The 16885-nt window shown below is 44.1% G+C and overlaps 1 protein-coding gene across 5 annotated transcripts; it reads right to left on the reverse strand.

Annotated features, from left to right (window-relative positions):
• Positions 1-247: 247 nt before the first annotated feature.
• Positions 248-16828, reverse strand: ZNF10 (zinc finger protein 10). Of its 5 annotated transcripts, XM_023747023.1 has the most exons (6): positions 9981-10398; positions 5453-5548; positions 4843-4969; positions 4400-4495; positions 2976-3159; positions 248-2573 (listed from the first exon to the last, which is right to left on the reverse strand). In XM_023747023.1, exons 2-6 carry the CDS (start codon positions 5483-5485, stop codon positions 1697-1699), a joined length of 1317 nt encoding a protein of 438 aa, XP_023602791.1. In that variant the 5' UTR covers positions 5486-5548; positions 9981-10398; the 3' UTR covers positions 248-1696. The 5 variants fall into 5 exon arrangements, with proteins under 5 accessions (XP_023602791.1, XP_014303694.1, XP_023602788.1 ...); XM_014448208.2 differs by lacking the exon at positions 9981-10398 and adding an exon at positions 16056-16828 and having other exon boundaries at positions 248-3159; XM_023747020.1 differs by having other exon boundaries at positions 248-3159; positions 9981-10399.
• Positions 16829-16885: the final 57 nt, after the last annotated feature.

Raw genomic sequence — 16885 nt, forward strand, 5'->3', positions numbered from 1 at the left:
TTTTTTTTTACAGAGAGGAAGGGAGATGGATAGAGAGAAACATACATGAGAAACATCGATATGCTGCCTCCTGCACACCCCCTACCGGGGATGCGTCCACAACCAAGGTACATGCCCGTGACTAGAATCAAACCTGGGACCCTTCAGTCCACAGGACGAAGCTTTACCTACTGAGCCAAACCAGCTAGGACAATCCCTATGTACTTTTATCATGCTTTTTTCATACCACATGACAGCTTTAACATTGTTCCTGTTACTGAACTTTTCATAATTTTAATGTCAGCATATTACATGGATACACTATAAATAAGCATTTTATTATACATTTTTATATTGCAAATTGCACTATCATGTTATTTCAGTGATCATCCATAGACACATCTCTTCCCACATTCCTTAGGATGTTAAAAATAGTAATATTGATAATGTTACTATCCAACACAGGTAGCACTATTTGCAGGCAGTTTTACATACAGGATACACGCTATCACACGAATTCACACAACTCCCTGAGGCAGACACTGGTAGCACCTCCATTATACAGTTGAGAAAAACAGCCATAAGTTATCAGAAAGTCTAAGGGGCTCGGTTAAGGGGCTTCTCTTCCATTCACACAAAGAACCACTGCTTACAATGAAAACTGGTTCTGATAGGAATGTTACACATATGTAAGCACTGAGGAGAGCACCAGTAATGGAGGGGCCTGTGATCTAGATCTGGGTCTGACTTCATTCAAAATGTGAACCTGGCCCTGGCTGGTGTGGCTCAGTTGGTTGAGCATCCTCCTGTGCACCAAAAGGTTGCCAATCTTATTCCTGGTCAGGGCACATAACCAGGTTGCCAGTTCCATCCAGTCAGGGCGCCTGTGGGAGACAACCGATCAATGTTTTCTCTCACATCGGTGTCTCTCACTTGCTCAAAAATCAATAAAAACAGCCCTTTTTCAAAACGTGAGCCCTAAACCAATTCACAGGGTCTCAACGTACAATAAAGAGCATGAGTTAACCAGAATCATTTTCCTTCTAGTTCTGAAAGCTTGTGGTTCTCACAATCATTTCTAGATTTCTTTTCCTGGGAAATATATAAACATTTTACTCTTGAACATTTAACATATATATTGTTTGCTAGAGAATGACAAATAATGGTCAGTCCCTATACACAGGAGAGCCATTTATACAGAATTAAGACAGATTCTCTTCCTAAACTTTTTTAGGGTCATGGACAGAAACTAAAGATTTAGGATCCTCTCCAAGAAGAGAAAACCTTTGTATGGAAACAATTATTTTTCATAAAATGTGAAAATTTGTTAATTGACCCTCAGAAATGAATTCATACACACACTATGGGTTCATGATGTCCTCAGTGCAAAAAAAATAAAGGACAGTACAAGACTGAAAGCCTTTCCACATGGATTACAATGTACAGCTTCTCTCCAGAGCAGCGGTTCTCAACCTGTGAGTCACGAACAATTAAAATACATCCTGCATATCAGATATTTACATTACGATTAATAACAGTAGCAAAATTATAGTTATGAAGTAGCAACGAAAGTAATTTTTTGGTTGGGGGTCACCACAACATGAGGTACTGTATTAAAGGGTCGCGGCATTAGGAAGGTTGAGAACCACTGCTCCAGAGTTCTACAAAGCTAAGTAAAGTTACTGTTCTTTGTGAAAAGTTTTTCATATTCATTATATTAATATGTACTTTCTCTAATATCACTTGCCTGGTGTCTCATAAGGTTAGGGCTATTAACAAGTGCTGTCCCACACCGATTACAGGTTAGGAACTGCTCTCCAGTGTGAGCTATCTGACGTACTATAAATGGAGAGTTGAGGACGAACGTAATTTCGCAACGGTTACATTTATAAATCTCTTCTCCAATATGGATCCTCTGATGCTTACTGAGGTCATTCTTCCGAATGAAGGCTTTCCCACACTGACAACATTCATATGGTTTCTCTCCAGTATGAATTCTCTGATGCACAATGAGGGCAGAACTCTGGCTGAAGGATTTTCCACAATCATGACATTCGTATGGTTTCTCTCCAGTGTGGGTTCTTCGGTGTGAGAAAAGGTGAGAGCTTCGACTGAAGCATTTTCCACAATCTTTACACTCAAAGGGTTTCAGTCCAGTGTGAGTTCTATGATGTACAACAAGGTGAGATCTCTGGCTGTAAGACTTCCCACATTCATTACATTCATAGGGCCTCACTCGAACATGTGTTCTCTGATGCAAAAGGAGATGTGTGCTCTGTCTGAAAGATTTCCCACATTCGGAACATTCGTAAGGTTTCTCCCCAGTATGAGTTCTCTGGTGCCTAATAAGCCTGGAGCTATGAACAAACGACTTCCCACACTGATTACATGTGTAGAGTTTGTCTCCTGTATGAGTTCTCTGATGGGTAACAAGGTGAGAGAACCAGCTGAAGGATTTTCCACATTCTTTACATTCATAGGGTTCCTCACCAGTGTGAGTCTTTTGATGTCCAATGAGGTGAGAACTACGGCTGAAAGATTTTCCACATTCTTTACATTCATAGGGTTTTTCTCCAGTATGAATAAGCCGGTGCCTGGTAAGATTAGAACGCCAGCTAAAGAATTTTCCACATTCCTTACATTCATACGGTTTCTCTCTATGCATACCCTTGGATATACCATGGGATGTGCCATGCCTATGAGAGTTATCATTCTCTGGGCATTTGTAGGCTTTATCTCGTGTTTGAGTTTTTGAAAATTGAATACGGTGAATGTTCCGACAGAAGGTTTGGCTACATTCACTGCTATTACTTACAGAGCTTTCCTGATGACCACTAATAACTAAATCACCTTTAGAACTTTTAGTACATGAGTCTTGTTTATGGAAATACTCTCTCTGTACTAGCTGACCAGGAAGAAGACAGTTTTCCCTGAATTTACCATGTTCACTGACTCTTTCTGGAGAAAATACTTTTTTTTGGGTACATGCCACTTGCCTCAAATGTTTGTCCTGGTTTTTCTGATACCTGTCCAACTGATCTTCACATTTCCAGACTTCTTCTAATGACAGATACCACAGATCACTCTTTACCATTCCTTCCTTTTTAATGTCATAGGATTGTTTATCTTTGGAAATGCTCTTATTGGAAACTGCTTTAATTTCAACTGCAGTATCCCAATCTGAAATAAATGAAAAAGGTTTGCATAACTAAAAAAAAATTAACATTAGAATGTTGGGATGTATGTGGAGACAAAAATATAAGACATATAGACCTGCTTTCAGACATGGTTCTGAAACCTTAACAGAGATGAATACAGCAGTACACAGGAAATGTGCTAGGTAACACAGTGCATAGAAGGAGCAGAGAGAGTAAGGAGAAACCACAGACTGGAATCAGGGTATTCAGTGAAGTGGGAGTGGGAGTGGGGGGGGGGGCAATAAAACAAATCCCACAGAAAGGGTGGCACTCCCATTATCTAATCCTACTATTAATGATGTAAGACTCTAATATGTCTATTTGTTCCAGGTCCTCCCCATGACATGCATTCTTCACACTACAGCCAATATAATGTTCCTAAACCACGAATGCAGTCATGCCAGGCAATGCCTCTGATCTACATCACCAAAGCACTACAGCCTGAGTGCAGGGACACACCTGACAGACTTAGACATTAGGTGTCAGACAGAAATGATACAGGCAGCACGGGGCTTAGAAAGCTGTGCCTGTACTAACCCCCACTGGTCAATGGTAAGTGTCCTGGCTGTTCGGCTCAGGTGAAGTTGGGTATTTGCATCATGACTTGGACGAGCAACACCAAAGAGGGCTTAGGGGGGAAACGTCTGAGTTTTGGGCTCAGAAAGGAAAATCTGTGACAAGATCACTTACAGAGAACAAAGGAAGAGGAAAACCAGAGAGTACTTTCTGTCTCAGCCTGGAAGGCTGGTTTTCTGTACAGGGAAGTAGGGAACAGAAGTGATGTTCGGAATTCACATAACAATTTGCATTTTACATATGAAGATGAAAATAAAATAGGTACAAATTGAAAAAACATTAAATGAAGAGCAAGAGTGTGGTGAGAGCACAGGTGCTTGAGAGCAGTAGCTCCGGGGAAGAGGAAACGAGCAGTGGGAACGGACGAGCTCTGCTTGCAGTTTCCTAACTGGCAGAGAACTCAGGACAACGGCGGGTGCTGGGGTGCCCAGCCCACACACAAAGGCTGTGGGAGGGACTACGTGAAAGGTAAAAGACAGGCAAAGACAGAAAAATGATTCTGTAAAAATGAGAGAACGGTGATGCTAAGAGTTGGTCACTAGTTGTTATGTCTGAGGAAATAAGAACTAGTGACCACTATCCCTAGGGATGCTAGACCAATGGGTTATCTAGGCTACTGTCTGCAATGCAGCTTGTCTGATCCTCACCTGGATGGGCACCTTGGTGAGTCCCCCTCTCCACCAGCCATGGCTCTTCCCCTTTTTCCAACTGGAGGATCACATCAGGCTTGGGAAGTCGATGTCCTGTTCACAGTGAAAGATACGGAATGGGCAAGGGTTGCAGAACTCTGAGCTGGACCCAGAGGACCCTCCCAGATTCAACACCAGCCCCAACCATGGGGACTTCTGAAAGCAGATAAGGTAAGGCTACAGAGGAAGCAAAATGTGCATTTCATAAATTCAACACATCAGAACTAATTCCCCCATGAAAGGAGGAGTATAAAAACCCCTATTCTATGCCCCAAGGATATTAGGTCCCTGAACCCAAGCTCATACTCTGATCCATGCTTCAGGGTCTCCATACCTTTTGGTCAATGAAGAACCAAAACCATCACAGGCAGTGCATCTCCAAAAACAGAGGTTCGTCTTACCCAAGGAAACCAGGTTCCTATAGTTCTCCAGCATCACATCTCTGTACATGACCTGCTGCGCAGCATCCAGGAACTTCCACTCCTCCCTGGTAAAGTTCACAAGCACATCCTTGAAGGTCACCAGTGCCTACAACATGAAACAAGTTTGCATTGAGCCAGATTGTCTCTCTCCCTTTTCTGAATCCTGACAGAGAGTTTAGGCAGAGAGCACTGGGGGAGGGAAGAAGGTGAACCAGATTTATTGAGGAGTCAGTACTATTTGTGTTGGATTCTGGTCAATTCCTAAAAGGTACTTATTGTCCCCAAACCAGTTCTACTAAGCTTTAGGTTTAGAAACTGTAAGAAGCACTTTTATTTAAAAGTGCTGACAAAAAGTGCTTCATTCCTCAATATTACCTCACTTAACTATTGACCACATTACTCATAAACTTGAGATTTTTTTTATAAGAAAGGAAATAAAAACATTTCTACCAATAAAACAAATAAATGGTGCTAGTCTCCTGGAGAAGAATGTCTGAGATACAATTTCTGAAGTTCTAGGCAAAGGAATTTCAGAACTTAAGCAAAAAGAGATTCTCAGCTGGAAAACAAAGAAGGCAGCTCAGCTTACAGGGAACCGGGCAGGGAGTGACTGGGCTTCCATGCCCTCTGTGTGCTTGTTGATGCTTTCTTGAGGAATGAGAGATCCAGATCCGAGAAGGCAAAGCTGGAGAAAAGAAAGAAACACGAGGAAAGTTAGCTGTGCCTGGGACGCTTCATAAATCCTCAGCCTATACTCCCTCTTCCCAGCAGGATATAACTCAAAAACCACCACAGAGGAACATCAGAGATACTCCACAAGTTCCCAGGAGTAGGAAGAGGTACGTACATTGCCTTTCCCCCCAAACCTCCAAGGTTCAACGCTAAATTTCATTTGGAATCAAATTATTTTACTACCACAAATCCTTTTTTAGGAAATCTAATGAAAAACAAAACAAAAACTGACCTGATCTAACATCCTCACTTTACAGATAAGAAATATGATATTGCCGAACCGGTTTCGTTTAGTGGATAGAGCGTCAGCCTGCGGACTGAGGGGTCCCGGGTTCAATTCCGGTCAGGGGCATGTGCCTTGGTTGCGGGCGCATCCCCAGTGGGGGGCGTGCAGGAGGCAGCTGATCAATCTCTCTCATCAATGTTTCTAACTTTCTATCCCTCTCCCTTCTTCTCTGTAAAAAATCAATAAAATATATATATATAAAAAAAAGAAATATGATATCTCCAGCTAATCGCAGAAGGGAAGTCAAAGATTTGAAGCACAAGAAACATGTGAGCATTACTGGCCTGAAAGTACAAGATGCCATGTGGCAAGAAGTGTGGGCCGTCTGGGGGAGCCGACAGCCAGCACAGAAACAGGGACCTCAGCCTTGTAGCCTTGTAGGAACAGAATCCTGCCAGGAATTAGCATGAGTTTGGAAGTGCATCCCCCCACCCCGCCCCCCGCCACACCCTCCAGCTGAGAACTCACACCAGCCAACACCTGCTATCAGCTGTTAGGTATTAGAGCAGAAAACACAGCCACATGTCTTCAGACTTAGACTCACAGAACTGTGAGCTAGTGAGTGCTGTTTGAAGCTGCTGCATTTGTGGAAATTTGTTACACAGCTATAGAAAACTAATGCTCAGCCAGCTATCTTTTAAAGATACTTAAATATTAATAAATAAATATACCTTTATTTGTGTACTTGGCAGTGCGTCATTCTTTCTTGTAGAGCAGTGGTTCTCAACCTTCTGGCCCTTTCAATACAGTTCCTCATGTTGTGACCCAACCATAAAATTATTTTTGTTGCTACTTCATAACTGTAATGTTGCTACTATTACGAATCGTAATGTACATATCTGATATGCAGGATGGTCTTAGGCAACCCCTGTGAAAGGGTCGTTCGACCGCCAAAGGGGTCGGACCCACAGGTTGAGAACCGCTGTTGTAGAGATTGATTCCCATTTGGTTTCATTTCCTTTATCCCTGAAGGACATCTTTTAACATTTCTGGTAACGTGTGCTGCTAATAACAAATTGTTTCGGCTTTTGTAAGTCAGACAAAATAAATGTCTTTATTTTGCCTTTGTACATTTCTAAAACAGCTTTATTGAGATATAACTCACATACCATACAATTTACCCACTTAAGGCATACAAATTAAATGGTTTTCAGTATATTACATTACTAGTCTTTGTAATTATGGTGAAATACATACGAAATTTTCTGCTAAGTGTACAATTCAGCAGCATTGATTATATCTACAATGTTGTGCAGCCATCACTACTAATCCCAAAACTTTTCCTCAAACAGAGACTCCTAAACATTAAGCAATAGTCCTTCCTCCCCTCAAGACCCAATAACCTCTAGTCTACTTTGTTTCTATGAATTTGCCTATTCTGGTAATATCATCTAAGTAAAACATACAATATTTGTGTTTTTGTGTCTAGCTTATTTTACTTACCATGTTTTCAAGGTTTATCCATGATGTTGTAAGAACTTCATTCCTTTTCATGGCTGAGTAATATGCCATTGTAAAGACTGACCACCTTTTGTTTATCCATTTATCTGGTTTTTGGCTTTTGTGAATAATGCTGCAATGAATACTAGCATACAAGAATCTGCTGGAGTCCCTGTTTTCAATTACTTTGGGCATATACCTAGGAGTGGAATTGCTATGTCATATGGTAATTTTAAGGTTTATCTTTTTGAGGACCCACAAAACACTTCTATTGCAGCTACATGATTTTACATTCACACCAGCAATACACAAGGGTTCCAATTTTCCCACAAAGTTGCCAACATGTGTTATTCCATTTGAAATAGTTATTATAGCCAGCCTAGTAGTTGTTAAGTAGTATTTCCTTGCGGCTTTAGTTTGCATTATTTTCATGTGCTTTGGCCATTTGTATGACCTTCTTTGGAGAAATGTCTGTTCAAGTTCTCTGCCCATTTTAAATTTGGGTTGTTTGACTTTTGTTGTTAAGTTTTATTTCTGTAAATGTTCTGGATATTAAGCCAGCATCAGATATAGATGATTTCTAAATATTTTCTCCCGTCCCACTGGTATGGCTCAGTGGTTGAGCATCGACCCAGGAACCAGGAGGTTGCCACTTCGATTCCTGGTCAGGGCACATGCCAGGGATGCAGGCTCGATCCCTCGTGGGGGCGTGCAGGAGGCAACCGACTGATGATGTTCCTCTCTCATCAATGCTTCTATCATTCTATTCCTCTCCCTTCCTCTCTCTAAAAATCAATACGAACATATAAAAATATTTCCTCCCATTCTATACCTTTGTTGTTGAAATATATTTTTGCTTACTCTTTGAGGGTGACAGTTTGCCCTTCACTGTGTTCTAGATGCTGCTCACGCCCAACACTCTGTGAGTCTGCTGGCTCCAATGCAGTTTCACCTTCCTCTGCTGTAACCTGGGACCCTCTCCAGGCAGTACGCTGGGGCGGCCAGAGGGCTTGCCTCGTTGGTTTTCCATCTCACAGAGATGACTGTCCTGCACTGTCTGACATCCAGTGTCTTCAAACAATTGTTTCATGTACTTTGCCTTTTTGTTGTTGTTGAGTTGTTTGGGCAAGAAGATAAATCCACTCCCTATTACTCCATCTTGGTCAGAAGCAGAAGTCTATAAACATTGCATTTTTAACTTGTTTTAAATTTAGACTATATTTTAAATTTCAATCTCTTGATTACTGTGTTAAAATATTTTTATTTTGTCTACATTTATACTTCTTTTGTATTTTATTCTCTTTAATATGATTTGCCCCCTTTCTCTTCTGGAGATAGTAACAATTTCCACTGCAATTTTATACACATTTATATAAACAACAGCGCTATGGATTCTGCCCCCCACACCACTGAACGAGTCTCACCAATGACACCTATTACAGAGGGCACTGCTGGCCTCTCAACTGTTCTTGAAGCTCTTTATTTACTTTGCTTCCTTCTCCTAGTTTTCATCTCTGGTACTTCCTAGTCTTCTCTAATGCTTTCAAACATTATGATTAGCTTAACCATTGCATCCTCAGTCTTTTCCAGTCTCTATTTTCAATGAGGCTCGGGGTATCTTCAGACACAACACATGTACTTGCTTTGTCCCCACTGTCTGTCCCATTGTAGGGCTCACAGCAGGACCAATGTCTAAAATGAAGAGACCAAGATGTCTTCTATCCTCGTCCCGGACTCAGGTGCATAGTTACAACTGTGGCCGACAGCATGGGTTCTGCAGCCAGACCCCTGGGTTCAAAACCCGCTCCATTACTTCCTGGTAGCGTGTGGGCCTTTCCACATCCCAGTCTCTCCATCTGTACGATGGGGATGAAATGTGCCTACTTCAGAGGGTCCCGAGGATAATTACAGGAGTCACTATTTATAAAGCACATAGAACAACGCCAGACGCAGGGTAAGAATTCTTAGTTAATGAAGAGAACACCTGGAGCTGCCGGTTGGTGACCATGTGCCGAGGCAGGGAAGACCCTTCCCACACACCTTGTGCTACGCAGCCCTTCCACCCGGCCATTCCTGAGGTACTTCCTATACAACAAGCCATTGATCTAGAGAGAGATGACTGGCATTTCGTCATTTTCCACATGAATGGAGGAAATAAAATGATTTTGCTTTTTATTTCAAGTTTTGAAAGACGTTAATCCCTTAAATTAAGAAACGATGCCATGTAAGACATCAGCTAAACAAGCAGAGATTATTGAAGCTGAAAACTATGAGATGTCAAAAGAAGGCGGCCTGTTCAGATCCCACTATGGGGAGAGCCAGCTTTACCTTGCGTGGCGTGTGCACACACCTGCCCAAAGAACAAAAGTGCTGCCTGAAACTTGCTGTGAAAATAGCCGGTTCCAACAACGTGCAAAAGGCTAAGGACTGACTCCAACTTGTCAGCTACAAACACTTCAAGACACTCTGAAATCTGAGTATCACCAACCTCACCCATTCCCGGAGTAATTCTTTCCCATTCTGGAATACCATCCCTAGAAAACACATTCCTTCTAAAAAAGTAAATTAACAACAAAGTGTGACATCTACAGACCCAGCAATGGTAGTGTCTCTCTCAACATGCAGTTATCACATCCTGTAAAGCCCCTCTCCTAAATACCTTGCTTTGGATTCCTGCTGCTATGCCTTGGTTCAAGCCCTCATATTCTCAACTTAGACATCCAACTTGGCTTTCTGCCCCTGGTCTCTCCCACGCCAGTGAGTGTCTACATCAGCATCATTTCTGTAAAACACAAATTTCACTCCTTGATTCTCTCTTGGTCTCCCAGAACTTACAAGAAAATGGACCTAGTCCTTAGCATGCACTTCGTATCTTTTGGGTTGGGCCCTTCTCTACCTCACTAGCCCTAAAAGGTCCATCACACTACCTGTGGCAAGCCCGCTCGGCCATGGCATACTCAGCCCCACGCTGGGTGCCTTATGTGCTGCACCAGCTCAGCCAGAAGTCTGGTCCCTTCCTCAGCTTCTTCAGCCACTGCTGCATGGAAATGAGCAGCCCTCGGTCCTGCAGAGCTGGAGACCTCCAACTCTGGTCTGGACCTATAGCTCCAGGGAGCTATCAGGTCGTACAAGCAGAAATAACCAAAGCCCAGAAACAATGCAACTGCCGCAAGAGCTTACAATGTAGGTCACTTCTGTGTCAGAAATAAAAGTTACTTCCTCAAACATCAACCACAGCCATTTTTTGCTTTACAGTAGCTTAACAAAACCTAAGAGATTTCTACTTTATTTCCCACCTCTTATTTTCTATCTCCTATTTCTTATCTTCTATCTTGTAATTTCTCTTATTTTCAATCTTCTATTTCTTATCTTATTTTCTCTTCTCTACCGCTTATTTTCTACCTTCCTATTTTCTACCGCTTACTTTCTCTATTGCTTATTTTCTTCACTAAGCATTGTTTTTAGGGATCCCCTTCCTGTGATCATGAATTTCCCAAGTTTTACACCCAGTATTACCGAACCTTGCTCCCTACCCTACTTTCACTTTCTGCCTTAACGGAGCCTCCTTTCACCCCACAATCACAATTTCCCCGCACTCAGGCCCCACGTTGGGCGCCTTATGTGCTGTGCCAGCTCAGCCAGGTTCAGTGAGCCTGAGAGGGGACGGTGAAGGATTGAGAAAAGACAGACAAGAGGAAAAAGCTGGGTCTGGGTGGGACCCTGTCCTCTCTGATGGAGAGCTAGCAACAGCACCATGGACTACAAGCCATGTCTTTATTTTATAGCCAGTGGCCCGGTGCACGAAATTCGTACACAGAAGGGGGGGGTGTCCCTCAGCCCGGCCTACAATCTGGGATCCCTCGGGGGGTGTCCGACTGCTGGTTTAGGCCTGATCTCGCAATCCGGAGCCACTGGCTTCTAACCGCTCACCTGCCTGCCAGCCTGCTTGCCCCCAACTGCCCCTCTGCTGCCAGCCTGCTCGCCCTCAACTGCCCCCCCTGCTGGCCTGCTCACCCCCAAATACCCCCCCACTGCCAACCTGCTCGCCCCCAACTGCCACCCTTGCTGGACTGCTTGCCCCCCAACTGCCCTCCCCTCCTGGCCTGATTGCCCCGAACCACCTCTGCCTCGGCCCTGCCACCATGGCTTTGTCCGGAAGGTATCCTGGTCTAATTAGCATATTACCCTTTTATTAATAAAGAAAATTCCACGAGGCAAAGTAAGGGCGTGGTCAAGATGTTTACAATATTCTCGTGGGTTTAGATCTTAATCAATTACATGCACCTGAACTCTATTCACATCACTCAGACATGTGGGACCATGTGTTCGGATCATAGGTTCAAACTTACAACTATAACCTTTGGCTACAATTGTGCTGGGAGGGCTTTGCCCTCCAAGCTAGCACTTGCATGTGGCCATGAAAGGACTGTGCCCTCTCATTAGTTGGAAGCTTGAACCTGTCCAAACACGGTGGCCACTCTCCACAACTACCCACACTTTTTCCTATCACCATGGTAACACATGCTATTCTTATGTCAGGAATGTTGTTTCCTTTCTTGCCTCTTGGCAAAAACCCAATACATTCTACAAGATCAAATGTCTTCCCTTTCTGTGTCATTCCCTAATTTATCTGGGAAAGTTTAGTGTTTCTTCCTCTTTACTCCCAGTCCCTAGAACAAGAAACCGAACAAAGGTACAAAGAGACCCACAGCTGACCAAGGGGTCTCTTACACCAGGCACAGGGCCCTGTCCTTACTGGCAAGACCTAGTCAGGGACAGTGCTTCACTCAGGGATATGGAGCATTTGCTTTTTGTTTTTCTTTTTTTTTTTTTTAAATATATTTTATTGATTTTTTACAGAGAGGAAGGGAGAGAGATAGAGAGCCAGAAACATCGATGAGAGAGAAACATCGATCAGCTGCCTCCTGCACATCTCCTACTGGGGATGTGCCCCCAACCCAGGTACATGCCCCGGACCGGAATCGAACCTGGGACCTTTCAGTCCGCAGGCCAACGCTCTATCCACTGAGCCAAACCGGTTTCGGCTTGTTTTTCTTTAATATGTTTTTATTTTCTTTCTAATATATTTAAAAAAATTTTTTTTATTGATTTCAGAGAGGAAGGGAGAGGGATAGAGAGATGGAAAGATCCATGACAGCAGACCATCCATTGGCTGCATCCTGCAGGCCCAGCATGTGCCCTGATGGGAATCCAACCCTGACCTCCTGGGTCCACGCTCAACCACTGAGCCACATGGGCCGGGCATGGAGTATACACTTCTTGATAAAAGAGAACAGGAAAGATAATAATAATAAACACATAAGAGAACAGGATCTGTTTATACTCTGAATAAGTTCATGAGTATTTGGCATCTGCAAAGGGCGAGTGCTTGATTTTAAATACTGAAAATAGCCGAAACCGGTTTGGCTCAGTGGATAGAGCGTCGGCCTGTGGACTGAAAGGTCCCAGGTTCGATTCCGGTCAAGGGCATGTACCTGGGTTGCGGGCACATCCCCAGTAGGGGATGTGCAGGAGGCAGCTGATCGATGTTTCTCTCTCATCGATGTTTCTAACTCTCTATCCCTCTCCCTTCCTCTCTGTAAAAAATCAATAAAATATATTTTAAAAAAAACAAAACAAAACAAAAAACACTGAAAATATTAATAAGACTGACATTTCAATGAGTCTTTTAGAGCAAACTGGCACCCAGAAAGCTGCCCAGCCTCGTCTGCCACAGACTTACAGCGAGGGTACCACGCTGGGTCTCTTCTAGGGGCACAATTTTCCTTTAGGAAGTGCCCGAACGCTCACGGAAAGGAGGCGGGCCGCCTTCAGCGACGCCGGGGGAGGCCCGCGCGCGAAACCGTGGAGCCGCCTGGACCCGCCGCCGCACCCCGGCGGCGGCGGGGGGCAGGTAAACGAAGGCCTTCGTCCGGGGGCCGGGGGGCCCCCCCCAGCTTGGAAACCCGCCGTCCGCTTCCCGGGAAAGCCGGGGCCCGTTTTCCGTTCCCCCTGCCGGCGAAGAATACAAGTCCCAGGGCAATGGAAAAAAGTAGCCCACCCTGGTGCAGAAGTCACTCCCTCCAGGGGGAACTCCCCGTGGGAACAGCTGGCCCGGCCACCCCGAGGGGAACACCGCTCGGGCACCTCCTGCGCGAACCGACGAGGGAGCCTTGGGAGGCGGCGACGGGAGGGACCTCGGTCACCGCGGCCGGGCAGCCCCGGCTCCTCGCTGCGAGCTCAGGCCTCAGCCAGGCGGGCGTGCAGAGCCAGAGCGCGGGACCGGACCTGTGGGTCTTCCCCGATTACTTCCTCCTCTCCGCACGCGCCCTCCGGCGGGCCCGGCCCAAGCCCCGCGCACCTGGCGAGGCCCCGCGCACTTCCCGTCTCGCGCAGCGGTCCCTCTGCCCCGAGCTGCGGCGGTGACGCGAGCCCAGAATCCCCTTCGCGAGGCGGCGCGGGGGCTCCCTGGGAAACGTAGTCCGGCCCGAGAGCGCTCCGAGCCCCGCCCTCCTCCCGGCGGCTTCGGGGGTGCGGGGCGCCGCTCTCGTCCTTGTCGCGGAGGCCGGGTAGCGCGGGCGCTGAGCGCGACGGAGCCCGTAGACTCGGAGGGAAGGCGGCGAAGGAAAGGGAGGCGGGGAGCGGTCAGCCAAGTGCTGCTAGGGGCGGGGAGGGCCCTGCCCCGAAAGCAGCCGGGGGACCGGGGGCGTGAAGTCAGGCGCGCGCGGGGTGGGACACGGTCCCAGGACAGCCTAGGTGAGGCCCTCGGAGGCGGGAGCAGGCGCCGGTGAACCGGGCGTCCCCGCCGCCGGGAGCTGCTAGTGTCTGCAGGAGGCTGGGCAGGTTCGGGGTTGGACTTGACTCTAAGGCAAGGGGCAGGTTCGGGGTTGGACTTGGATACACGTCTGCATCCTGGAGCCCTCCTTCATCCCTTTATCTGTTACTGGGTGGCATCGCAGGAATACTTATCAAAGGCAAACCTTAAGAGACTTAAATTGTATGAGCAATAAGGAAAAATTGTATGAACTTTATGTGGGCCATAAGCTGAAAAAACGTTTTAAAAGCATGATATAACACGTTTTAATACTGCCTATATACTCGATATTAAGGAATTGCTAATTAGGTAGGTGTGATAATGTCCTGGTTACTTTTTAAAGGTGCTTATTCAGAGATAAATTCTGAAATACTTACAAATATGGCATTTCCAGGTCTGTCTCAAAATAGAGTGATGGGTAAAAGAGTGTTCATTATACTATTACATATAGTAATAATACTTTTTAAATTTTCAACCACTTTGTATTCTTGGTTAATACCTGCTTGATGTGATATAGCACTACTTTAATACACTACCATAGTCAATGTATTAATATTTTACTTAGGACTTTTTTTAAAAAATATATTTTATTGATTTTTTACAGAGAGGAGGGGAGAAGGATAGAGAGTTAGAAACATCAATGAGAGAGAAACATCTCGGTGATGCCTTTGAAAATGATTTTTTATATTTATCTGCTTTACCTAGTTGCTTTCTCAATACTGCATCCCAACTTGAAGCAGACTTTTTGAATATATTATAAATAACAGTTAAACTCAATCTCATAATAACAACATTGCATTCAGTTGAGGGGGTCATAGTGATCAGCTGTAACCATATTTGACACACACAAGACATGGCTGCTGCACTAGGAGTGTGCCAATGCTGAAAGTCATTCTGCCGTCCACTGAGTTTGATTGTATCCAAGATGATTACTCAGAAGGTAAGCTCTAATTCAGACAAGGTTTCACACAGAAACTGTTACGCAAGGAGTCATAATCGAGGACAGGTACCCTGTGTTGTGTGAATGATTACTGAACGTGCTCTTCTATGGGGGATAGACATGTTCACTGGGCGGGTGATGGTGTAATCGTGTGTGGATAATTGAATAAGCATGACAACAGATTAAGAAAATCCTGTAACTGTCCAGAGGTATAATAGCTGCAGTCTGGAGTGTTTCACATGACTTGCTCACACCTTGACTATGCAAACTTAAGGTAACTGTATGTCTGAAATACAAACGTCTTACACCACATGGATCAAAACGGTCTAACTGGGTATTTACCGCTTCACATGTATTGACACAGTCACACTATATATCACCACCATTTCTCCATTGTAACAGTACAATACAAATTTGAACTGAAATATTACAGTATACAAGTAATTTGAAGCACAACATCATATACTTTTCTACTGCTGGTGCTTTTATATCTCAATGTGTCTGGCCACTGTTATTAAATTTCATCTTTAAAAAAACAAGCTAATTTTATTATCTTCTGGAAAGCACCACAGCTTATAACAAACGTGTTAAATATGAAAAAAATGTAACAGATTTATGTGCTAAAATCGAGTGAAAGAAAGCAACTATGAACCTAGACAGCACCTTCTTGCAATGACAAATAAAGCACACTGACACCCACAGTCTGTTTTCTTTTTTCAGTGGCAAGAGTGTTTTGACATCTCTTTTACTGTATAAGATAGGAATTATCTGTATTTTAGTTTAAGTAAAAATCATAGTCCTTATTTTCTGAAACATCTTACCACAAATTAAGGAAAGGAATTTTTGAAAGTTATGTTGTTTAGAACGGTGTTGCATGAAGGAAAGAGAAAGTTATTATTTTTGATAATATGACTCAGGTAATATATCTGTGAGCTGAACTACCTGTAAAGGCACTTCCTGCCTGATTGCCCTTCACTTACCTGATCTTAGGCCTCTTGTCACTTTGTCTCCATCACTCTTTCCCTTGCTCCAGTAAGGAGATCACATTTGGTTTAGAAAGAGAAAGTCCTGCTTACAAGAGAGAAAATAGATACTTCAAAATATTATAGTTGTACTCAGCTCCAGACCCAATCTCTTAGTTAAGGGAGGAAAAGCTATTACAAGAACAAGAGCAGGAGGAAAATGCATCCACTTCCCTATTCTACCCATTTTTAATCATCTCAAGAACATGGAGCAGGAGTTCAGCCAGGCAATTTGGAGCCCAGCCCCTAATATTTCCTATGGAAATAGTAAAGATACCTAAATTCAGATTCTGAATTTGAGGGAATGCTAACCTCCTCAGGAAAGTTTCCCGTAGTTCTCCAACACTACATTCCCATATAAATTATTTTGAATGGGATCTAATCAGCCCCACTCCTCCTGAGAAGTCTGTGGCCACATTACTCAATGTTATAAACCTCTGAAATGATAAATACATTCTTGTTCACCAGAACACCCCCCACCCCCTAACCTCACATGGTGCTGGGGAAAGTGACAATGCTGGCCACACTAGAGGAAAGGGAGGGTTTGTACAATAGAATTATTCTGGTCAAGTTTGAGGCGTTAGGTCATTCTAGACAAGTAATTACTCGGCAACAGCTATGTGTTCTGTTGTCACCCTGAATGGGAAAGAAAAATGCTAGCCTCTCGTTTTGTGAACGATTTACATACATGAAACAACAAATGAGGCACTTATTCAAGTACTAAACTGCACATACACACACTAGATGTGGGGAAAGTTCTTACAAGAGGCAGTCAGTTGCTTTAAAGA

This window comes from Myotis lucifugus, unplaced genomic scaffold (assembly GCF_000147115.1).
Source record: "Myotis lucifugus unplaced genomic scaffold, Myoluc2.0 scaffold_780, whole genome shotgun sequence".
NCBI classification, from domain to species: Eukaryota; Metazoa; Chordata; class Mammalia; order Chiroptera; family Vespertilionidae; genus Myotis; species Myotis lucifugus.

Coding starts and splice junctions, on each gene's coding strand:
- ZNF10 (XM_014448208.2), bottom strand. CDS start 5,485: ATGGAAGCCCAGTCACTCCCTGCCCGGTTCCCT. Junction 4,970..5,452: donor CACTCCCTGCCCGGTTCCCT/GTAAGCTGAGCT, acceptor TTCATGTTGTAG/GCACTGGTGACCTTCAAGGA. Junction 4,496..4,842: donor TAGGAACCTGGTTTCCTTGG/GTAAGACGAACC, acceptor CACTGTGAACAG/GACATCGACTTCCCAAGCCT.